The sequence below is a fragment of the Colobus angolensis genome, unplaced genomic scaffold (genome assembly GCF_000951035.1).
Source record: "Colobus angolensis palliatus isolate OR3802 unplaced genomic scaffold, Cang.pa_1.0 Scaffold3, whole genome shotgun sequence".
Taxonomy (NCBI): Eukaryota; Metazoa; Chordata; class Mammalia; order Primates; family Cercopithecidae; genus Colobus; species Colobus angolensis.
Genome location: NW_012116265.1, coordinates 25,411,184 through 25,435,719, shown reverse-complemented (window position 1 = coordinate 25,435,719; position 24,536 = coordinate 25,411,184). Strand labels below are relative to the sequence as shown.

Here is a 24,536-nt window from a genome sequence, read left to right as displayed (position 1 = left end):
CGAGCACTACCTCATAGGGTTGTTGGAGGATTAAGTACATGCCACAGAGCGAGTAGTCCACTCTCACAGCCAGGGTGTGTCTCGAATGAGTGAGATTCGTTCGTTTTCAGGTCTCTGACCTCACGCAGCAGGTGCCCCATAAATACTTGCTAAATCCATGGTCACAGGACTGAAGGGGCCTGGATAGAATATCTTCTGCCTGCTCTAAACGACCAACTCTCAATTTTTCAGAGCCACCACCACGCACACAAGAAATTACACTATCTTCTTTCAATCATTAAGGACATCTTAGTAATAGCTTTTTTGGGAAGTGTTTCTAAGTAAAAGTGAAAGAGTTAGGAAGCTACACTGCAGGGAAATGCTATTAAAAATGTTCCTACAGACTTCAGTCTTGCCAGGACCCCGGGGGAGTCTCGGGGCAGCCCCCGGCCTCTACCAGCCTGTGTGTGCACACCCTTTCCAGCCCACACACAAATCCTCTGCTCCAGGCAATGCTGTGCAGTCAGGCCTGTGGATAGGGGAGGTGGCATGCCACACACACAAAGGACTCCACAGAGCGAGCACGTGGCTCAGCGGGTGCAGGCATGGGAACAGGGGTCTGAGTCCTCGGTTTTGGGCAGGGCTGAGACTAGAAAAGCGCTGTCGCAATACAAAGCACCCACAGGCGACCAGATGGAGGTGTTGGGGACCCACTGCCCAATGCCCCCAAGTGATGCAGGGCCCAGGAGGCAGCTCAAAAAAGGCCAAGAGAACCAGGGGGGACAAAGAAAATCAGACTCCTTGGGGCCACCAGAGGCAGGCCTTACTCACCTTCAGCTCCGATGGACACCAGTTTGACACCTTTGCTGGCTATGAAATCCAGGGCCTTGTTGACGTTGGAGATCTTGTGCACCCTCATCTTGCCTCGCTCTGGCTTGGCCAAGCGTTCACCTGTTTGGACCAAGAGGGAGGAAAAGGAAGGTGAGATGCTGTGAGCCAGGGGCCAGAGCTACTATCACTACACCCTCATCCAAGGCACAGCTTAGCTAGGCAGGAGCGTGTGCATGTGTGCATGTGTGTCTGCGCTCACACGCCGCTCAGGGGCTGGAGAATGTCACCCTGGCAGGGAATGGAGGCAAATCTACCCTGCCTCTTCTTTCTTCCGCTTCTCAGGTCCAAACCTGCTTGCATCCACTCAACATTTATTTATTAAGCCCCTACTGCATGCCAGGGATTTGGCTGGGTGCTAGGCATAGGGGGTGAACAAAACAGTTTCTTGCCTTTATGTAATTATAGTCCAGTAGGAGAGACAGACCTTAAACAGAGAAACACAAATAAATATATACAATGAACATATACAAAGAAAGATCCATGCTCTTCAAAAGAGGAGGAGGAAGAGGAAGGAGGAACTGAGGATTGGTCAGAAAGGTCTGAGTCTTTGCAGCCAGGCAAAGAAAGCAAGGAATGATGATCAAGGCAGAAGGAATAGTACATGCAAAGGCCCTGAACTCCTTTCTAGCCTTCCCTATGCCCTGGGAGGAGGGTATAGGTCACTCAAGTATGAACTTCCCTGGTATTTAAATGGGCTGCTATCCCCATTTGAGAACTGCAGTTCTTGTCCTGTTATGCTGCTTCCCATGGGCACCCAGGGCTCAGCTCCAGGTCAACCCTCCACCCCCAACTCCAGACTCCACACAGTAGCTTCTGCTGCTCAGGTTTCAAGGTCAGAACCTTCGAGAAAATAGAGGTAGAGGCCGGGCACGGTGGCTCAAGCCTGTAATCCCAGCACTTTGGGAGGCCGAGACGGGCGGATCACGAGGTCAGGAGATCGAGACCATCCTGGCTAATACGGTGAAACGCCGTCTCTACTAAAAAAAAAAAAATACAAAAAACTAGCCAGGCGAGGTGGCGGGCGCCTGCAGTCCCAGCTACTTGGGAGGCTGAGCCAGGAGAATGGCGTAAACCTGGGGGGCGGAGCTTGCAGTGAGCTGAGATCCGGCCACTGCACTCCAGCCTGGGCGACAGAGCGAGACTCCCTCTCAAAAAAAAAAAGGGAAAATAGAGGTAGAGGAGCTGGCTCTCCAAATACCCCCATTAAGAGTGTTTTTATCCCAGAACAAAGAGCATCTAGGGGCCTCTGAGAATTTTCTAAGTGCAGCATGTGGCCATACCTAGGAAAGGGGTACATAGCTTTCAGGGTCTCTAAGGGGCCAAGGACCCCAAAAGGCTTAGAACCACCATCACAGAGCCTGGAACTCAGGCCCCTTGTGCCTGCCCTGATCTCCCGACCAGCCCCACTGTCTCCCCAGCAGGCCGACAGTCTGGCTGTGAGAGCTCCAGGGACCAGCCACTGGGATTCTGGCCTAGCCCACCCTGTCAGAGCAGCACCTCTCCAGGTGGCCTCCCAGCAGCCCGCTAGCTTCTGGAAGACAGCAGACTTCCTGCCACAGATGGGATCTGGCTGTCAGCTCCCAGGGAAGCACAGCTGTTTTTTAAATTAAATCAAGACTTTCCACTTGGGGCCCTCCCAAGGCTCTGGCTGCAGCCCAGCAAGGTACCCCAGCATTTCCTGTCCAGGGGAGATGGCATAGGGGCTCCCTCCCCACAGGATGGATGCAGGCAGCACCATGTCCCTCCCTGGAAGGCTACTCCTGCTACAGCCCCAGCCCTTGGGGCCTGTCCAGCTAAGTGGAGTGCCCCAGCCACTCAGCAGCTGCGCATACTGGCCGGAAGGAGGCTTCTGCAGAGGACAGTGGAGGAGGCAAGGGTTAAACATGGGAGAATGGGAAACGCTTCCCAGACCTGAGCCAGTGGTTCTCAAACGTCAGTCAGCACAAAATCACCTGGAGAACTTGCTAATCTGTGGCTGTCCAACCCCTTTCCCCCTCTCACTAAGTCTGTGATTAGGAGGGCTGGGGTAAGGTTTGGAAATCTGCATTTTGACAAGCAATCCTGCTGATTCTGGCGTGGGTAGTCCAAGGACCACACTTTGAGAACCTCTGTAGGCAGCATCCCCCTTCTTCTCCTTATCCTGGGGCACCCTACCCATCTCCAACGATGATCAGAAGATACCCCAGCATTTCCTGTCCAGGGGAGAACAGATCATTTCATAGAACAGATCTTCCCCAGCCTTGGGAAAGAGACACATGCTTCACAGAAGTGCACAGGTTCCCCCGGGCACAGGTCAGACCCATGCAGCAGGAATACACTGGGTATCATGCAGACAAGTCCAGCTCTGAGCACTCAGTCGTTCTAATGTTCCTGGAGCACTACCTACATGTCTGGTGCTGTTCGAAGCACCTGGGACACAAAGAGAAGATGGCCTGCCCCAAGGAGCTGTGTGGAGCAGAGAAGAAAACAAGCGAACCAAAAATGATTACACTTCATGGTAAAAGACACAGCAGAGGAATTAATGGGGTATTAGAGGTGTTGGGGAGCTGGGCGGGGGGTAGGGGGCTGTGGTGCGGGCTGGGCACAGCCCACTCAGATTAGGGGACAGAGGAGGGGTGAAGCCTTCTTGAAGGACACCCTCAAGCTGTGTTTTGAAGAATGATAAATAGTAAGGCCAGGTTTGTTTAAAACTGGGGAAGGGTAGTGGAGGAGGTAGGAAGCAGGGACATTCTAAAAGGCAGTTAGAGACCGGGCACGGTGGCTCACACCTGCAATCCCAGCACTTTGGGAGGCTGAGGCGGGGATATCACCTGAGGTCAGGAGTTCAATACCAGCCTGGCCAACATGGTGGAACCCTATCTCAAAGAAAAAAAAGAAAAAAGAAAATAAATAAATAAATAAAGACAGTTAGAAGAAAACAGCATGGTGGTTCCTCAAAACATTAAACAGAGCATTCCCATGTAACCTAGCAATTCCATTTTGGGGAATATACAGAAAAAGAACTGAAAGAGGGATTTTAAAAGTATTTTGTACACCCATGTCCCAGCATTATTCACAATACCCAAAAGGTACGAACAACTCGAGTGTCTACTGACAGGTGAATGAACAAAATGTAGGCAGCCATTTTATATCTGTAGGGCATACATACAATGGAATATGATTCAGCCTTAAAAAGGAAAGGGATGGCAGCACATGCTCCAGCACGGATGAACCGCGAAGACATTCTAGTAAGTGAAATAAACCAGCGTCACAAAGGGAAAAATACTGTATAATTCTACTCGTACAAGGTATACCTAGAGGAGTCAAATCAGAGACAAAAAGTAGAATGTTGGCTGCCAGGGGAGGGCCAGGGGGAGCGGGGAGCTAGTGTTTAACAGGTGTAGGGTGTTGATTTTAGACGGTGAGGAGCCCTGAAGATGGACAGTGGTGATGGCCGCACAACAGTGAGTACATGCATTTAATACCACTGCACTGCAACCTTTAAAATGGCTAAAATGATACATTTTTGTTATATATTACTTTACCATACACACAGGTTTTATCTGAAAGTAGAAAAAATTACTTTAAAAAAAAGGGCAGTTAGAGCTTGTGCAAAGGCACAGGGAACAGAAAGTGGATGTCATCTGAGGAGAGCTGCACATTCCCCACCCCCACCGCCAAATGGCAGAGGATCTAAGGTCTGATACCTTTTTGGGAATAGTAAGTTGAAAACAAAGCAGGTGCCAGCCCATGCAGGATTCCATAAGCTATGCTAAGGAATGTGGCCTGCAGGCTGAAAGCCCTGGAGAGGCACCGCGGGCTGAGGGCTGTAAGCAGGGAACAGCGTGACCATATTTGGACTGACTGTCGGGTGAGCCCTCTGGCTACAGCGACAGGGGTGGACTGCCAGGAGGAGCTGGGGTAAAGGCCTTTATGGGATCATCTAGGTGAGAGTTGACACAGGCCACAATGACACCACAACAGTAGGAGTTAAAAGGATTGAGAAGAAGGAATCAGAATGAACAGAACATCAGTAACAAGTTGCAAAGAAGAACTGTCTATGATCCCACCTCGGGTGCAGAGAACAAGACTCTGGGAGGGAAAAGAGGTTTGCTAGGGCAGGAGTGACAAGCACAGAGTTTTGGACATGCTGAGAGGACCGTGTGGGACACTGGGGTGGAGACGCCCAGCGAGGTTCAGCATTTGAGAGGTGGCTCAAGGGAGAGGCCTGGGCTGGGATTAGGTCTAAGGCTTACCAGCATCAAGGTGAAGAGAAAGTGAAGAGAGTAGCTAACATGGCCCAGTGTATCAACCAAGGCTAGACTCACGGGACTCCCACTCTTTAAGGGATGGTAGCAGAAAGGCATTCATAAGCAGGATGAGATGTGTGTTCCAGTAGAGCTGTCCCTCCAGACATCTGGACAAACCGGGGGCTGGGGAATGGCCTGGGTCACCTGGATACAGCTAGACAAGTAGTAATGGAGCCAAGATTTGGAGATAGTACTAGGAATGGCCTGGGTCACCTGGATACAGCTAGATAAGTAGTAATGGAGCCAAGATTTGGAGACAGTACTGGGAATGGCCTGGGTCACCTGGATACAGCTAGATAAGTAGTAATGGAGCCAAGATTTGGAGACAGTCACCCATGGTTAACATTCTTGACCACAGATTCCTGGCACTGGGGAGGAGAAAGAACCTCAGTTCCTTCAAAGCCTCCCTTTTTTTTTAACAAACAAGGATGCTGAAACAGAAAGGCAAAGCAACTTGTCCAAGGCACCTGGATGCCTGGCACCAGAACCAGAACTCAGACCCACGCTCCTAGGAGGAATTCATACATGTCATCCCCAACTTGTTTCAAGAGTCCCAAAACCAGCTGCGCCCATGGGCAGAGCGATGCCAAGGTGTCAGACAGCACCAATAGACAGCATCTCGTCCTGGGCCAAGGTCCGCCTCACCTGAGATGACCTCCAGCAGCAGCATGAGCTTCAGGCCATCCCGGAAGTCCTCTTCGATGTTCTCAATCTGCGTCCCCGCCTTCCGGAGGTGGGAGTTACACCATGCCGTGAATGTCTGGGCAGAGAGAAGAAGGGCAAGTGGTCAGGGGACTGGTGTTGTCATCCTCATTGGACAAGCTGTTTAACAGCGCTGGGAGGTGGGCAGTGGACACCTACTCAGCAGAGCCTCTCAACAGAGTTGCCCCACCATGGTCTCATTCACAGCATCAACCAAGCACTGAGCTCCCCACAGGGCAGCAGCCGAAGGACCCTACACAGAGCCTGCTACATGGGTGGGAGCAAGCAGGGGAGATGAAGCAGCAAATTTCCTTAACATCCACCTCCCAGCCCTCTCTCACAGACATCATGCACACCCACATTTGAAAATGCCACAATTCCACTCTTATAAGTTACCTCTTAAGTTATAAGACTTAGTTTCAATCTTCACAGTTTTAAGACAGAGTAACCCGGAAGTAACATATTAAGCCCTGTTGACACCTTAGGGTAAATTAGTATATTAAATCATTTCATTAGCAGCCAGCTAAGAGAAAGGAGTAATAAGTTTCGCTGAGAACAGAATTCAGATGCAGGGTGTCAGGATAAGGGGGAAGAAGAGTAAGCACCCCAATGTGTATCTGTGTGTGTTTTGGGTGGGGATAGGGGCACCTTAAGCTGCAAAAGCATGAGGAGTTCCAGAAAGGGAACGTAAGGAGGTTAAATCAAAGATCATCAGCTTCACAGTTCTCTATCAAGCAGATCATGATCAGGTGAGGCAGCAACTAAGCCATCCCGTGCCAACAGCACCACCTGGTGGTTCAAACAGAAACAGGTGTCTCAACAAACATGAGAAAAGCATGCATTTCAGTTTTACACATCTAAAATGGGTGTCTCTCTCCAGTTGTCTCCAGTCTATGGCAACCAGAGAGAAGAGCTCCCTTGCTTTAGATCTAAATCATGCATTGGCAACTCCAGACTTCTCTGCACCAAATGGCACTACCAATTACATGGGGCTCACCCAACACCAGAGCCATTCAGCTCTCTTCCCACCTGCCCTGCAAAATTCAAAGGGTGTGAAGAGTATCATTCATGTGATAGTAGGAACCACACTAGAAATACTCTTCCTCATGGGAAAGGTCACAGCCTCATGCTCCCCACCCCCTTCCTCCTGCCCTGGGGAACTCCAAAGGTGAAGTGGCAATGAGTGGGCAGGAAGCGGGAAGAACATCACATCAGCGAGTATTAGGGGGAAAGAAATAGCTGCTTAGATTTAGAAGCAAAAGTTGAAGAGCCTATGAGCAAGAAAGGGAACAGGGGGACAGGAGCTATCACTCCACACAGGCAGGGAGAAAGGGACAGCATTATGATACCCTGTGACTCTGGGCTTAATCTTTCAATCATGTCTCACTAGTGACTTACCAATACGGAATACCTCTCTTCCTGCAAACATGTCTCCACTCTGCAGGCCAGCCTACTCCCACGATGAAGAGAAGCAGCGTATTGTGCTATCCCAGAGCTTTGGGAAGACTGGCACACAAATCGGGGTGGATAGGAGGCATACATTGATTTCCAGTGTCCTCTCTATCTTGCTTGGCTAACTCACTCATCTTTCAAGACTGGGTAGAGATATCACCTCCTCCAGGGAGCCTTCCTGATAGGCACCTACTATGTTTGTGCTGGACATACACCCACAGTACCCTGCATTCACCCATTATGTCTAGCCACTTGTCAGCTCCACGCCCCCAGCCTGGGAGCTCCTGGAGGTAGAAACTCAGTGTTCACCTTTATATCCCAGAGACCCAGGGCACAGAGTCAGGGACACAGCAGTGAGCTAAACAGCAAAAGTCCTTGCCTCTGTGCAGCAGACATTCTAGTGGACGTAAGAATTGGGCAGCCAGGTGAAGGAACAAGTGGGGAACTGGATGCAAAGCTGAGAGGGTCCTGGGAGATCCAACTGTACCTTGTGGGTGAGGCTGAATGCTCTCAGGGCAGGGGGTGATGGGACAAACAGTGCTCTTAGGGACCCTCTGGACACAGAAGACAGCTCGGAGGAAAGAGGACACAACAGGGGAGGGAAGCATATGTATCAAGCATCCTTCCTCCGGTGCTGGCACTGCACCTTTATCCTTTAGCCTTTATCTTTATTTTTAACTTCTTTTTATTGGTAGAAAAAATATTAAAGGATTTTTAACTCTTTAAAACAAATATAATTTATTTTGGTTTTGCACATTCTCTCCCAGCTGACACTGGTCTGCCCAGTGTCTTCAAGCTGTGCATTCACACTGGAGTGTGCGTTCACACTGGGGTGGACGGTCTTTTCTCATTTATCACCAACTTGGCCATCCCCAGCACCCAATCCCAGGCCCCCAGCACTGAACCTTCAGCCTAAGGTTTTCTATTCCCTTGAGGGGAACCGTGTCAGCCCCAGCAACTCGAAGGGACGCTTTCAGGTCCAATGTGAACTGAAACACCCGGGGTCCTAGCAGGCACCGCCCTGCGCCCGCCCAGCTGGGGGCTGTAAATTCTCACTGTTTACTACCCAGTCGTGGAGGGGGTTGGGGGTGAGATAAAGGAGGAAGAGGCTGCTGTTGTAAAAAGACACTGCTTTTGAAAGAGGAAAAGCGCTGTTGAAAGCAGCCAGTCCCCTTTCCTGGAGAAGCCAGGCTTAGCCCTGGGAAACAAGACACAGCTGTGTTTGCTCGGGTCTCCTGGACAAAGCACTGGAACACGGCTTTACTGAAAGCCCCAATCCTCAGAGGCCCCACAGATTACTGCCTTGAAGGGGGCTCTGAGCACCTCTCAAACTGCAAAGTTTCCCCGACAAGCAGCACCCACTGCAAAGTTGAGGCAAGAGGAGGAAATGGTGGCAGTGACTCGGTGATCAACAACATGCCCTTCGGGACGCATCAGAGCTGGGTTCTGTTCTCAGATCCACTATTTACTGGCTGTGTGACCTTCAGATTAACCTTCCTAAACTTCAGTTCCCTTTGCAGTAAAACAGGGACAGTAAGAGCACTTCATAAAAGTTAAAAAGATTAACTCAAAAAATATCCGTAAAGAACCTGCCATTGAGTAAATGCTCAGCAAACAGTGGGGAGGAGGAAGAGGACTAGCTCCCCACAATGTTCTCAGGACCAGGTCTCAGAGGACTTGCTCTTGCTCCCCTGCACTCCCACCCCCATCCTCTCCTTGCCCCCAGCCACCAAACCCTCCTGTTGTAGGTCCCACCCCGCCATGCACTGTACTGTTTCCAAGATGACAACATGCGAGCTTTTTGAACCGGTGCTGGTGTGTTCGTGGGAGAGGGTGGAACTGTGGCGTGTTCGTGGGAGAGGGCCATCTTCAAGTCACCTCCTTGGGTCACGCTCAGCCTCACAGCCTGACAAAGGAGACCTGGGACGGCAGGTCTTCAGTGGATCCACTCCGTTCCAGAAATGGCTTCGGGGATGCCAAGGATCCACACTGGGATGTTCCCACAGAGCAGCGGCAATGGCCTGTTCTCCTCTCAGCAGCCCTAGCTGTACTCCACCCGCTCCGGCCCTGCACAGTCTCTGAGGACCTGGGACAGAGGGAGGGGCCGCAAAACAGCCTGGACCCCTGCTCAGCCTCTCACTGACCTCGAAGCCACTGCTCATGTCTAATCCAGTTTAAAGGTGGTTTGAGGAGGTGAAGAGTGCAACTTTCCAGCCCTGAAGTTCAGGGTTGCAAAGAGGGACCTGGCCAGGTGCCAACAGAGAAGCCCCAACCCAGGCCAGGGCTCACGGAGCTGGCCATGGAGACAGAATCACATTGTCCACCTTCCGTCCAGGTCTCACAGCCTTGCTCTCACAAATGCCGCTAACATCTTTTCGTCATATCTTTCACAATTATCACGTTGATACACTTCCTTTAAAATGTGTTGGAAAGGAGTATGGCTTTTGAGAACATGCCTTCCCTGCCCCCCAGCTCAGACACACTGCAATGTGACTTTGGCCACAATAGGCCTCTTTGAGCCTCAGTTTTCATGTGAGTAAATGGGGGACAACAGCATCTCCCAGGCATGACTGAGAGGAAATACCCTTATGTAGTAAATAATATTAGCATAGTAATGTTAATTTCTGTGAATAATGACAATATAGTATCATTGTGTCTTAAATATAGTAAGTGTGCACAAAGTGGTGGTTCCTGCCATCATCATCACTGCCTGAATTTTAGATTCTAAAAGGATGTCTGAATAATCACACTGTGCAGGGATCTGGGGTACAGAAGATTACCACAGAAGCATGAGTCAGGGGATGAGCTTTTACAGTCAAGCATCCTTCACACCCTTGGTCAGGGGGGAGGGAGGGATAAATCACAAGACCCTAAAGCAGGAGGGCCATGGGATTTGCTCGGATCACTCTGCAGACAAGTATCCACGGGAATGCAAGGATTTAGTCACTCTAAAGAAGACACTGCAAATCCAGGCCTATCAACTTCTAGCAGGTGGTAAACCCTGGACAAGTCACTTGGCATGGCTCTGCCTGAAGGCACCATCTGTAAAGTGGGGGCAGTAACAGCACCTACCCAGCAGACTACTGGAGGAGTCAATGAGACAGTCCACTTAAAACACTGAAAATGTTACAGCAACTGCAATAATTAACCATTGTTACTATTGCCACCACAATTGGGAGTATAATTATTATCAGTTTATGCTGTTAACACACCTCATAAAAGAATGTTAGAGCTAGAAGAGGTGTTAGGCACCACCCAAGTCAAACTTTGACTTTACAACTAAGAACACACACCAGAGAGGGTGAGCGGCTTTCCCCAGCTCACACGGCTGGGTTACATTCATAACCCAACCTCCCGACTCCTCCAGCCCCTCACACTTTCTGCTCCACCCGAATGATGTGGATTTCAGGTGCAGGCACGGGTGGGTGCTGGAAGGGAACACCAGAACCAAGGCTGAGATTCTCAGGGGCCAAACAGGTAAGCTGAATCTCACAGGGTGTCACTGAAAATGGGTCACTGTGAAGTGAAAACACCAACCAGATGAAATCCAGGGGACTGCAGCCAGCATTGGCACAGACAGTCTGAGCTGACGGAACATCAGCAGAGTTGGCAGAAGATGGGCAGCCTCTCTGGGGCAGCCTGGCAGAGACAGGCCGAGCCCAGAGACAGGCAGGTGGTTGTCAAGAGGCAAGCGAGATCACTCCAGATGGTAAGCAGACCAGACAGGCCTTTGAGGGGAACCTTGGGGACTGGGGCTCCATGACCAGAAGGAGAGATGAGAAGGCTGAGGGATTCACTGCAAATATCTAAAGACCCTCCCGTGAATGAGTGAGTCAACTTGCTGGGTACAGACCAGGCAGAACAGGCCAGTGATGAGGAATGGTGAGGAAAGTGGATTCTAGAGCAAGATGGACCTGGATCCAGTGAGTGACTGTGCAGGTGACTTGACTTCTCCAGGCCTCCATCTCCACATCTGTAAAACGGGGATGGTAATAGAACCTACCTCACAGGGTGGGGAAGATCGTTGCAGCAGCACGTGGAAAACACTTACGCACAATTACCCACACATAAGCCTCCAAAAATGGGAGCTACTATTATTAGAATGAAGGACAGAAAGTTTCAGGGAAGATTAGAATTCAACATAATAAAGAACAGACCACAAGCTGGCTATACAGTGTGCTACCTGTGGCTAAAGGCAGGGCTCGCAAAGGCGCTGGGGAAGGGATTCAAGCAGCTCCCTCCGGCAGAGCTAAGTAAGGTCCCTCATCATTCTGACTCTGAGAGCCTGAGGCAGCCCTGCAAAGGCAGCCCTTGAAAATGTTGGTTTAGAGGATTTTTTTTGCAGCGTCCCAAGTAGCTGGGACTAAAGGTGCACACTACCATGCCCGGTGTGATGTTAATATTGATTGTCAACTTGATTGGATTGAAGGATGCAAAGTATTATTATTCCTGGGTGTGTCTGTGAGGGTGATGGCAAAGGAGATTAACACTGGAATCAGTGGACTGGGAAAGGCAGACCCCCCCCTCAATCTGGGTGGGCACCATCTAATCAGCTGCCAGCACAGCCAGAATAAAAGCAGGCAGAGGAACATGAAAAGACTAGACTGGCTGAGTCTCCTGGCCTCCGTCTTTCTCCCGTGCTGGATGCCTCCTGCTCTCAAACATCAGAATCCAAGTTCTTCAGCTTTGGGATTCGGACTGGCTTCCTTGCTCCTCAGCTTGCAGACAGTCTACTGTGGGACCTTGCTTTGTGATCGTGTGAATCAGTACTCCTTAACAAACTCCCCTTTATATATACAGCAAGGTTTCTCCACCTCAGTACTACTGATATTTGGGGTCTGAAAAATGTTTGGGTGGGGGCAGGGAAGCTGCTGTATGCATCACAGGACGTTCGGCAGCACCCCTGGACCCCGCCCTAGTTGCTGGTAACATTCCCCAACCCCAAGCTATGACAACCAAAATTCACCCCTCAGTTCCTCATCTGGAGGAGACAAACACATATGCCAAAGATCATAGTAACAGCAGCAGCTGATATGTATGGAATATTTGCTACATGCCAGATCCTCTCCTGAGTGCTTTACCTCCTTTAACTCATTGAATCATCAACATGACACTCTGGGACAAGTATTCTCCCCACTTTAGAGATGAGGACACTAAAACAAAAGGAGGGGTCAAGTGTAGGACAAGTTAGTCCTCACCTCCCTGTTTTTTTTTTTTTTTTTTGAGATGTATCTCGCTCTGTTGCCCAGGTTGGAGTGCAGTGGTGCGATCTCGGCTCACTGCAACCTCCGCCACAGGGGTTCAAGCGATTCTCCTGCCTCAGCCTCCTGGGTAGCTGGGATTACAGGCGAGCACCACCACACCTGGCTAATTTTTTTTGTATTTTTAGTAAAGACGGGGTTTCACCATGTTGGCCAGGCTGGTTCTCAAACTCCTGACCTCAAGTGATCCGCCCACCTCAGCCTCCCAAAGTGCTGGGATTACAGGCGTGAGCCACCGCGCCCAGCCACCTCCCTGTATTCTTATGCATTTTTCTTGAAACAGTGGCTCTCTTGGGCTATCCTTTGTTTTTCTACCCAGAAGAAAACATGGCTATCCCAAAATACAGGTGTACCAGGGTACATGCGAGCTGCCCAATGGCAACTAGAACACGGCCTCTGTATCACGGCAGGAGGTGGCCTGAAGCAGAAGCAGCTCCTCTGTGCCTCATATGGGAACGTGGGCCCTGGGCTGCCACACCTCCAATGAAGAAGAGACAGAAATCTGAACTTTTGCTGGGTGTAGTGGCTTATGCCCAGCACTTTGGGAGGCCAAGGTGGAAGGATCACCTGTGTCCAGGAGTTCAAGACCAGCCTGGGCAACACAGTGAGATTTTATCTCTACAAAAAAATCAAACAAAATTTAGCCAAGCATGCTGGTGCACACCTGTAGTCCCAGCTCCTCAGGAGGCTAAGGTAGGAAGATTGCTTGAGCCTGGGAGGTCGTGGCTTACAGAGAGCCATGATTGTGCCACTATAGTCCAACCTGGGTGACAGAGTGAGACCCTCTCTTAAAAAAAAAAAAAAAAAAAACTAGATTTTTATGTAGACTCCCTCAGTTTTGAAATGCTGCCACAGTGTAAAAAATAAGACATCCCACAGGCCCCCCAAAAATGTCGCAGGCTAAATCTGAATTAAGACCCAATGGGTCTTTGGTTTCACAATGGGAAAACATGAAAGCTTTCTAAGTCTCCTAACAAAGTTACACACGTAATAATGTATGACATGTTAAAACAAGCATGCAGCAGACAGCTGTGCCTACCACAGTTAACACTCCTGACAGACCTTGGGGACATCAGCCATCTGGAAGTCGGCAAAAGCTGGCAAGATTTCCCGTGAGGGGCAGCGGGCGCGCCTCTCCTGGGGCTGGATCAATGAGGAACCCATGTCAAAACCTGTCACAAGGGCCTGCGGTTAGACATGTCACACACATGCCGCCATGCCTTGTGGATTTTAAAAAGATATATTTGTCACTTATTACATGTGTGAAGTACTTTTCTGATCATTGCCGCTGTTGGTGGGTACAATGACAAAGGCACATCACTGTGGGCAGGCGATTGGTACAACTCTGATGGACAGCAACTCACCAAGGTGAACTAAGATGTGCACCAGCCCTTAGCCCAATTCTGGGCCACCATCCTGAATAAAGACTCATAATTCTAAATAAAGCAAAGGCTGTAAGCATACGAATGTTCTTGCCAGCATTCCTTGAAAGAGAAAAATTAGAGCCAAAAATTATATTAATAAGGTATTAGGTTAAGTATATTAGGCTTCATCATCCACTTAATGAAATAGTACATGGCCAAAATGATGGGTTCTGAAACTGTTACTATGAAAAAAACTGCTTATATGTAATTAACTCAAAGAGCAGGATTCAAGACTGTATGTACTCCAAGTTTAAAACTATGTAAGCAATCACAAACACGAAAAAAATGACTAAAAACAAAACACATCAAAACGCTAACAGGGCTTGCACTCCAGTAACTGAACTGCCGAGGATTTTTGCTGTTTTACAGTTGTCTGTAAATGTGGTTGGTTGTTTTTGTTTGTTTGGTTTTTGGTTTTTGGTGTTTTTTTTTTGAGAAGAAGTTTTGCTCTTGTTGCCCAGGCTGGAGTGCAATGGCGCAATCTCGGCTCAGAGCCGCAACCTCCGCCTCCTGGGTTCAAGCAATTCTCCTGCCTTAATGCTCCTGACTAGCTGGGATCACAGGCACGTTCCACCACACCTGACTAATTTTGTATTTTTAGTAGAGATGGGGTTTCTCCATATTGGTCAGGCTGGTCTCAAACTCCCAACCTCAGGTGATTCACCTGCCTCAGCCTCCCAAAGTGCTGGGATTACAGGTATGAGCCACCGCGCCCGGCAGTACAGTTGGTTTTTATGATGATCTGCTCCCTCTCCCTTCTCCTGTCAGAGAACTCTCTGTTTGTTTGTTTGTTTATTTATTTATTTTGAGACGGAGTCTCCCTCTGTCACCCAGGCTGGAGTACAGCGGTGCAATCTCAGCTCACTGCAACCTCCACTTCTCAGGTTCAAGCGATTCTCCTGCCTCAGCCTCCTGAGTTGCTGGGACTACAGGCGTGTGCCACCATGCCTGGCTAATTTTTTTATTTTTAATAGAGACAGGGTTTTGCTATGTTGGCCAGGCTGTTCTCAAACTCCTGACCTCAAGTGATCTGCCCGCCTTGGCCTCCCAAAGTGCTGGGATTACAGGCATGAACCACCACGCCCAGCCAGAGCACTCTGTTCTGATGTTTAAGTCTCAACACACAATCCAGGCCATCCACTCTGGCTGACCTCCCCAGAGAAACCTCCATTGACAAAGGTGCTTTTTCCATTTGTTGCACAGTGGAATAAACAAGATAACCCACCCGCAGCCAAACAAGACTAGCTGGGCAGTGGTGGGACAGCCCAGGTTCCAACCTCACGTGCTGGCCACACCTCTTCCAAGCACATCCTCCCACTCTCCCGGAATCAAAAATACCAGCCACCATTCAGGCCAGGAGAGTTGTGTTCAGAGGATAAGGTCAGGAAACCTGGGCCCTGCCCTGGCTTGGCCAGGCGTGTGACCTCAGAGAAGTCACTTCAATCCCTTCCAGCTCTGTTAGCCCAAACAAGTCCCTCCTACCTTGTAGGCTAGAGCCCAGCAACTTTTCCCATAACATGCCTAATTAGAAGACACAACCAAATAGCACCCAGCAACAATCTTTTGTTCCTGTGTAGGGTTTATTCTGACTGGTGGGCTCTCCCCCTTGCCAAAGAAAGCCAAAAAATTCCCCCGGGACAATTTCATCTCCGTGAACTCAGAACATACTCAGTGTTTCAGTCTCAAGGAAGCCAGCTCCTAACTCTCCTCACCAAGCAGACCCCTGATACTAGTTTTCCGAACAGTATCTAAAAGCTTTATGCTACAACCTCCCTAGCAGGACACAGAAGGACCGGGATCATCGGCTGCCTTCAGGGAGGGAAATGGGAAGGCAGGGGGTGGGGGACACTTGTTTTTCACAGAATATACTTTTGTTTCTTTTGAGTTTTGTACCAAAACCATTTGTATGAAAATGTGCTGTCATTACCTTTTTTTTTTTTTAAGTATGCAAATATAAGAAAAATCTGTCTAGGGGGTGGCGGGAGGAACGGTTACGGGAACCGAAGCTGCCGATTAGGCCTGATCAAGATGACAACTTCCCAAAAGCACCGAGACTTCGTGGCAGAGCCCATGGGGGAAGAGCCAGTGGGGAGCCTGGCCAAGCAAAGTCCTGGGCAAGAAGCTGGAGGAAAGGGGCTTTGACAAGGCCTGTGTTGTCCTTGGCCAGTTTCTGGTGCCGAAGAAAGATGAAGATCTCTTCCAGGAATGGCTGGAGCACACTTGTGGTCCAAGTGTCAAGCAGTCCCAGGACTGCTTCGGATGCCTTCGAGAGTGGTGCGACGCCTTCTTGTGATGCTGTCTGGGAAGCCCTCGATCCCCAGCCCTCATCCAGAGTTTGCAGCCGAGGAGGGACTCCTCCCCGTCTTCTACAGAGGAAGAGATTGCCATTGTGCTCACCTCCAACGTACTCCAGGTCTTTTGGGAGTTTTCTCCCCTAACCATTTCAACTTTTTTGGAGTCTCGCTCTTGCATGCCTCCCCCTTCCTTTTTCCCTTGCCAGTTCCCCGGTGACAGTTATCAGCTTTCCTGCGTGGATCCCTGGCCCCGTCCCTCACCCCCACCCTCACTTTCAGTCCATTTGATACCATTTGGCTGTTTTTTTGGCAGAACAGTCACTGTCCTTGTAAAGTTTTTTAGATCAATAAAGTTAGTGGCTTTGAAAAAAAAAGAAAAAAGAAAAGTCTGTCTGGGAATATATACATTTAATTGTTATGTCAGACCTCTAGGATAGGATAGAGGGGACTTCCCATTTCTCTGGGATTATTTGGCAAGGGTGGGACAAGTCTCAGGTATTACGGAGAAGGAAAAAGGATGTTTCCGAAATAAAGATAAAAAATGAAAAAATTATCCCATCTATTTAAAAGGATGAGTTTGGGAATAAAATAAGACATAATATAGGGAAAAGGCTCTGAAGAACTTAAAAGTGCCTTATCAGTGTAAAATCTTAAAGAAAGTCATAATTAGGGAGCGGGACACGAGGATACACCAGCAATCACACACACACATCTCCCCAATAGTTAAGACAGCAAACTGCTAACTGGGTAAGATGAAGGGCTGTACTCTGGCCAAGTGACCCCAGGAAATCACCCAAATGAGCTTCTGTGCTTCCTGAAAATGGTACACAGCCTCCTATACAAGCCAGCTTCTCATCTGATGGTCCTTCTTCTCCCTGAGTAGAACACCCAGGACTCTGGTCTAGGCTCATCAAGTCAAAAACAAACTCGTCAGCCTCCAACCGCCCTCAAGCCTCCCCAGGCAAGCACCCTGCCAGCCCAAGCCAGCCCCCTGCTGTGCAGGCAGGGTGTGTGAACTAGCAGGGTCCTTGGGGAAGGCCAGGCCAGCCCCTGTGCTCAGGGCTGAATCCCTTGCAGCATCCACTGATGCTGAAGAGGTTACTGAGGTGCAGCCGGGGTGTGCTGGAATCCCTCTGACCCCCATAGAGTATGGCCAGTCTGGCCAGGGCGTGGGCCCTGGATGGTTTGTCTAAGCAAAGACCTGCCCAGAAGTGATCTCAGATGCCCAGTGTTCTGGCAAGGTAAATAGGAGTATCTGGCTAACTTATCAGGGGCTGACTGCCAGCCCTTCAAAGCCAGCCGTCAGCTGGTTCATGCGCTGATGAAAAGCAGAGTCTTCGGGAACATCTCCACCCAGATCTGCCTACTTCCCATCCACCTGGGAGTGGCTGCTGAAAAAGCTGACAACTGCCAGGCCTCTGCTGGGACCGGGCACTGCCCTAACAGCCTGTTCCCAAGACATGTGAGTGCTGGGGTCCTGGTGACTAGAGTGCAGGGGACTGGGGGTGCACCTTGGACTTTGGAACAAGATAGACCTAGGCTCCAGTGCCAGCCCACACCTCACATTAGATCTGTCTGCTTGGACAGAGATTTAATCCTAGCTTCAGGATCCCTATCTGTAAAATGGGGATAACAAGGCCTACAATGGCACAGAATGAGACAGGACCAAATTAGATCCTATGTCCTGAAAGACTTAGCCTGGTGCTGTGTCCACAACAGACACTTCAACAATGTTAACCCAGCAGGTCCTCACCACTCACTGACTATACGGCTTTAGTTAAACTATCTAGGCATCAATTGCCTCACCTTACAAATGCAGATAAAGAACATCACCACTTTGTGAAGATTATGACAATGGAAGCAAAACAGCCAGAAAGACACCCCGGACATATCAGGAGCCCAGTCAATGTCAGCGGTCAGGATGCTCTCACTTCCCATTCACTGTCTATTTAATCAAAGTTAATCATTCACAGAGCAAGAAAGAAGTCCTGTTGTTTTTTTCTCCATTGATGAGAGAACTGAGACCGGCCTCTGGCCAAGAGGAGGAGACAGGGAGTGGGGAGTGGAGCCCACATTTCCTGGTTTACACCCATCTACAGCCCATTTCAAAAGACACAGCACCACACCCCCAGAGGGTCACCAGGGCCAAGAAGCAGGGAGCCCGCAGCTTTTTCTGGGAGGCTGTTTGACCTAACAAAGGCACCCTGCTTGAGAGGACTCCTGGGCCACCAAGAGACTCCGATCTGGCCTTCCTGCCATCCACGGCCCCCCAGAAGGCACACTGCCCAGCTCCTTCTTGCCTGGTACAGGTGGAACCTATGGGCTCCCAGGAGAAATCAGAGCTGCTTTAAAACAGGTGGGCACACGATCCTAGTGAAGAAACAGGTCTGTCCTCTTAGCTCCTCGCCAATGAGAGTCAACTGCCTCCGCCAATCTGTCACCATCCACAGCCTCACCCCCTCCCAGGGACCCAAGAGCCCACCCCAACTGCCAGCCAACAGCAAGCTCTGTCCAGTACAGGCTTCACAATCCTGGACTCGTGACTGGGCCTCCCGGAGCCTTGGTTCTCACATCAATAAAGGCTTCTGTAGGCCAGAATGATGATGGTGAAAATAGTAATAAAATAAAGATAAAACGAGCCTGCAGCCCGTAAGGTAGTCACAAGGGAGGGCTATGTGAGCTAGTGCAAAGGGTTCAGTCCGCTGCCAGACGCAGACCAAGCACTCACTAGATGTTAAAACACAAAAGCACCTATGAAGACAGAAAGCAGCTTGATTAGTGGTTTCTTAGGGCTGGGAACGGAGGAGTTGGGGGAAGGTGATAGCTAAGGGGTATAGAATATCTTTCTAAGGTGATAAAAATGTTCAAAACTGATGACATAAATAGCTGCCCATTTATGTGAACATCCTAAAAACCATGAAGTAGTATAAATGGGTGAATTGTATGGGTATGTGAATTACATCTCAATAAAGCTGTTATTTCTCTTTTAAACTAAAATGTTCCAGGACCCTGCTAAGCCTTTTATATCAAGATGTGGTTTTGTTTTTAACCCATTTGGCCCGTTGGCAAGAAACCAGGCTCAAAGGCAGGCCCTGGACCAGTGCCCTCTCAGGGGACTGATGTAATTGAGCTAGTTCAGCTACTGAACAGTGGCTGGTGAGCCTGCTGAGATGAGGATTACTAAATGGGAGGAGCTGGTCTTCGAAGCAGAGTGGCACCCGCTCCAGGAGGCCAGTGTGAGAACAGCCTCCTCCTCACTCCTCCGGGGTTACAGTTTGGTCCTGCCTGTAACCCCTCCCCCATGTCTGGAGTCTGATTCTGGCTCTTGCAGGTCTAAGAGCACACAGGCCTCAGCAGGCTGCAGCTCCCAGCAGTGGCCAGCACATTCCTTCCCCAAAGAAGGAAAAGCCACCAAAAGTGAGGTCATTTGGTTTTTCTGGCACAGATGCTGAGAGCTCTGGGTCACTCAATTCCATAGAGAACTCCCCCAGCTGACTGACAGGGATTTGGCCCAGCCTGCCACTCATACAATATGGGAACCCCGGGGTCTGGCAGACTTTGGCCCCTAACTTGACCCCTCCACGTAGTTGAAGTATGACCCTCAATCTTCCAGCTTGAAACCTCCATGGTCTTATCTGTGGAATGGGATGATGAAATCCACCCCTCCTGGGGTTGAGCTAAGAATTAAACAGCAGAAAACTAGACTTACGGTGGGGGCTCAAAAATTAAATATGGCTGGCTCTGGTATCTCACACCAGCAATCCCAGCACTTTGGGAGGCTGAGGCAGGAGGACTGCCTGAGGCCAGGAGATCAAGGCCAGCCTGGGCAACATAGCAAGACCCTGTCTCTACTGAAAAAAAAAAAAAATAGCTTCTGTCCTCTCCCCAGGGTCATTTCTCCTGAGTGTGCCTTGCTGACCAGAAACAAGGAACCTGCCTAGATTCCAACCCCCTGTGTGGAAGCTCCTCTCCAAAGATCAAACCACTTATCATTACAAATTTGCAAGAAAGAAAGAGATCCTGCTTGGACAAGGAAGTTTTCCAAGTCTCCTTTCTGTGGCCCTAAAATAACCTCCCAGCAGGAGCTTCTGTCCTGGTCTGTCCCACAGTCCACCCCTGGATCACTCATACCCCTCAAAGCACCTCCCCGGGCATAGTGACTGGGAACTCTGACCCCCATGGTGGTTCCAGTCACCAGGCTGTCAGCTGGAGGCAGCTGGAGCATCAGCTCTGTCAACTGCTTTTGGGGACTTGGGAGGGGTTCCTGGAGGCCCCAGAGGACAGATTACTGTACCTCTTTAAAAAGCTCATGAAGCCACTGAGGAGTAGCCAGGGTCCAAAGTCTGGGCTTACAGTGACTGGCCCAGTGACAGAAGGGGAGAAGCCGGGCAAAAAAAAAAAAAAAAAAAAAACAGAAAAAAGAACAGCAGAATAATTGAGTGCAATGGTTCTCAAACTTGACATGTAAACTTGAACATTTACCAGAATCGCCTGGAGGGCTTGTTAAAATACAGACTGCTGGGCCCCACCACCAGTTTCTGATTCCAAAGTTCTAGGCAGGCAGGAAAACCGCATTTCTAGTAAGTATCAAGGTGATGCTGATGCTGCCAGTCCAGAGATCACACTCTGAAGACCAAGGCTTAGTGGCTAAGAACGGATTTGGGCACAGAAGAGCTGGGTTCAGTATGAGTCTGCCACTTACTAACCTTGGAACCTAAGCAAGTTCTTGACCTTTCTGAGCCTCGGTTTCCTCATCTGTAAAACAGGGACAATACCTTTCTCAACTGGGTTGGTAAGGAGTTTCAATGAGATAATCTATGCAAAAAGCCCAGCACACCCTAAGTAGTTAACAGTGTCTAGAGTTCATTACTAAAGTACAAGAAAGACAAGAGAAAGGGTGCTCATGGAAAGGCATGAGACAAAAAGAATGACTCCAGGACCCATGGAACTGCCCTTGTCACTAAACGGTCCCAGGTAGTATCAAGGGATCATGGGGGACACCTTGGTGCCCAGTGTGTTCCTTTACGTGGGCCGCAGGATCCAGCAGGCACTGCACCCCAACCTCTCTCAGTTAAAACGTGATCAATAGGACCTCAGCACTGATCCCGCCCAAACTCCAAGCCAATGCCACAGTACTACCCACCTCCTCCCTGAGGGACAACCACCCAGCAGCAGCCACATGACTTTGCAAAGGAATTCTCAAAGCTCCAGGGAACCCAAGCCCTCAGGATGCCAGAGATACCAAGGGATGAGGGAACGAGTTCAGCAACGGTGGAAGCATCACAAGCCACCACAAGTCACACCAGTGATTTGCACCCTGGGGGTGGGACTGGAGCAGACATCCCCAGGGAGCAAAACTTCCCGCAGGAACCTACGCAACAGGCAAAATTCTGTCTCTACAAAAAATTTTAAAATATTAGCCAGGCATGATGGTGTGCCCCTATAGTTCCAGCTACCCAGGAGGCTGAGGCGGGAGGATCACCCCAGCCCAGGGAGGTCACAGCTACAGTGAGCCGTAATCATGCCACTGCACTCCAACCTGGGAGACAGTGAGACCCCATCTCAAAAAAAAAAGAACTTCCTGCAGGGACTGAGGCATTAAACGCTGTTATCTATAAACTGCCACTCACTACAGAGGACAGGTTTTCTGCAGAGCATCACCATGATTCTCAACACCACCCAGGAGGAAGTTTCTGGCTCCAAGAGAGCTGACTGGAGGAGGGGAGCAGTCTTGGCACGTGGAGAGTTCCTCTTCAGCTGCAGCTCAAAACTAAAATGCATCTCTTTACACCTAAGAGACTGGCAAACAACTAGAAAGGTGATTATGCCAAATGTCGGTGGGGTTGAGGGATCCGGAAGCCCTCATGCCTGGCTGGTGGACAGTAGACTGCACAGCCATTTTAGAGAGTAACCCAGCACCGTATCAGGAAATTCCCTCCAACCCGGCAATTCCCTGCTCAATGCAATCGTCATACAGCTGCACTGGGATGTATGGCAGAACGTTCATCGTTGTCTCATTTGTGTCAGCAGGAGAGCAGCTGGGGACAATCTGCATGGCCATCACAGAAGATTGTAGGATAAAATGTGACAGACACACAGTGGCCCTGCATGGCCCTGAGATGACACTGGGCCATGACGGAGGATCCTAACGACCTCAATTCTCTTCACCTGAGGTTCAGCAACACAAAGTTTCTTCTCCCAAAACACACACCCACAGATCAGCACCTTAAAAAGCAGCAAGGAAACCCTCACCCAGGCCCAGGACAACATGACCCAGTGCCATCACTGCCCTCCTGGCCTGTCCACTAGGCTGGCGGTGGTCTGGGGTGTCAGCAGCCCAGCAGGCTGAGCAGCTCGCCAACACCTTGGTATGGCCAGCCCGGCGTGAGGGACAGGGCAGCAAGGTATCAGCAGCAGGGAGCAGCAAGCTGAGGAACAGGAATGTGTCTGTGGAAAGTTCCATTTCCAGAAGGGTGGGAAGAAGGGCAGCTGTAGGCAGATCTGTCCACCTCTGCTGCGAAGCCCAGGGACCTCTGGGCGGGGCAGGACGGGGCGAGGGGCTTCCGCCTGTGGTCAGTGTACTCACAGTCCTCTTCAAAGATCAAAGAGATCCACACCTGCTGCTCCCCACCAGCACCGGGGGCTCCTAGGCTTCACTTCAGATACTGCAGCAAGGGCAGCCCCAGGGGTGCTTTCCGCTCCCCAGCACCCCGCTCCCCCTGACCTTGAGAGGAAAGTTCAGCATTCCATCCTTGGTTTCAAGATGGGGACACTGATGGCAACGTGTTTCAGGGAGCCCCAAGGGGAGGTGAGGGAAGGAGAGGGAATCATATCCTAGGGTTGCTCAAAGATGTTGGCTACCATTATAACCACTCAGTGAGTGCCCACTCACTGTTGTCATCACCCACGAGGCATGTGCCATCTCAGCAAATCCACTCAACAATTCTAGGTTAAAGGAACAAAGCAACAGGACACCAAGGGCCAGTTCCCCACAGTCACACAGCTAGCAAGAGGCAGAACTGAGGTGTGAACTAGGTCTCTAGGACGTCAAAGCCTGAGCCTGCTCCACTCTGCTGGGAGGCTAAACTCTTCCAGGCCAGCCTTCAGCCTCTGCTCAGGCTGGGGAATGATGGGGACTCATCCAGCTCTGCCCACCAGCCTGCACCAGTCCCTGCTCAGTCTCAAGCCACACGGGCTCCCGCTCAGCTGTGCCCAGGCAGTCCCTGGGCCCAGTGGACTGGGGAGCAGAGCCACAGGGCAACCCAGGACACTTCGACGCTCAAAGCCAGCCCCGAGAGGAGGCTGTGGACCTGCTGGCCCCCTGGGGACACAGAATGGGCCAGGCAGGTTTTTCTTCCAGGTCTCAGTTTTAGGGAGATGGAAAGAGGGTTAGAATTCTTCTCCCTTGGGTTTCTGAACACAAAGGCCATTGAGAAAGACTGATGAATAATTAAAGGGGCAGCCAAGCCGATGATGTGTGCCAGAGTGTGGGCAACTGGCTTGCTAGGGCTTGGACTGGCCCGATGTTGGCAGCCTCCTTCATGCAGGCCACTGCAGATTCTACAGACTCGCCCAGGCTCCAGGCCTCCCCTGCCAGACAGCTGCGGCCAGATTCATTCATTCCTTCCTTCCATAAATTCTTACTGAGCACTGATTCTGTATCAGGCACTGGGGTTACATCATGGGCAAATACAGGCACTGTCCTAAGTCATGGAGCCTACAGTCTAATGGAGAAGACAAACAGTAAGCAAAGATTATATCAATGAGTATATTCTTGTACACTAAGCTCCAGTGCCTATAGAAAAAGTCCTGGAAGGTATGAGGCTAAAACAGGACCCTGAACTGATCCTGGGGGGCTGTGGGAGGGGGGCAGTGTGTCTGATCACTACCCCAAGGATGTCAGTGAATTTATAAGGCTGGGGAGTATTAGATGAAAAGTTTGTAAATGTGAAGGGGGCCCATATAACCTGTCATCCAAACCAAGGCACCAAGGGGTCTACTAATAATTACACCAGCATAGCAGGTATAGGCAGAGCTGTAGGTCACCCTATGCGTGTGTGGGGCGGGTAGCAGGGTGGTCAGGAGGGTGATGCTGCCCAAGCAGAGGAAACAAAATAGCAAAGGCCCAGGCCAGACGCAGTGGCTCACACCTGTAATCCCAGCACTTTGGGAGGCCAAGGTGGGTGGATCACCTGAATTCAGGAGTCGGAGACCAGCCTGGCCAACATGGTGAAACCCCATCTC

The 24,536-nt window shown here is 50.2% G+C and overlaps 1 protein-coding gene and 1 pseudogene across 5 annotated transcripts in view; one reads left to right on the top strand and one right to left on the bottom strand.

Moving 5' to 3' along the window:
• Positions 1 to 24,536, bottom strand: part of ACTN1 (actinin, alpha 1) — a 105,913-nt gene that overhangs the window by 43,722 nt on the left and 37,655 nt on the right. For all 5 annotated transcript variants that reach the window (XM_011949693.1, XM_011949694.1, XM_011949691.1 and 2 more), the window contains exons 2-3: positions 5,805 to 5,919; positions 811 to 930 (exon numbers count right to left, since the gene is read on the bottom strand). In XM_011949693.1, the coding sequence (XP_011805083.1) occupies positions 811 to 930; positions 5,805 to 5,919 (235 nt within the window). The remainder of the gene's footprint in view (positions 1 to 810; positions 931 to 5,804; positions 5,920 to 24,536) is intronic.
• Positions 16,027 to 16,551, top strand: LOC105517233 (annotated as a pseudogene).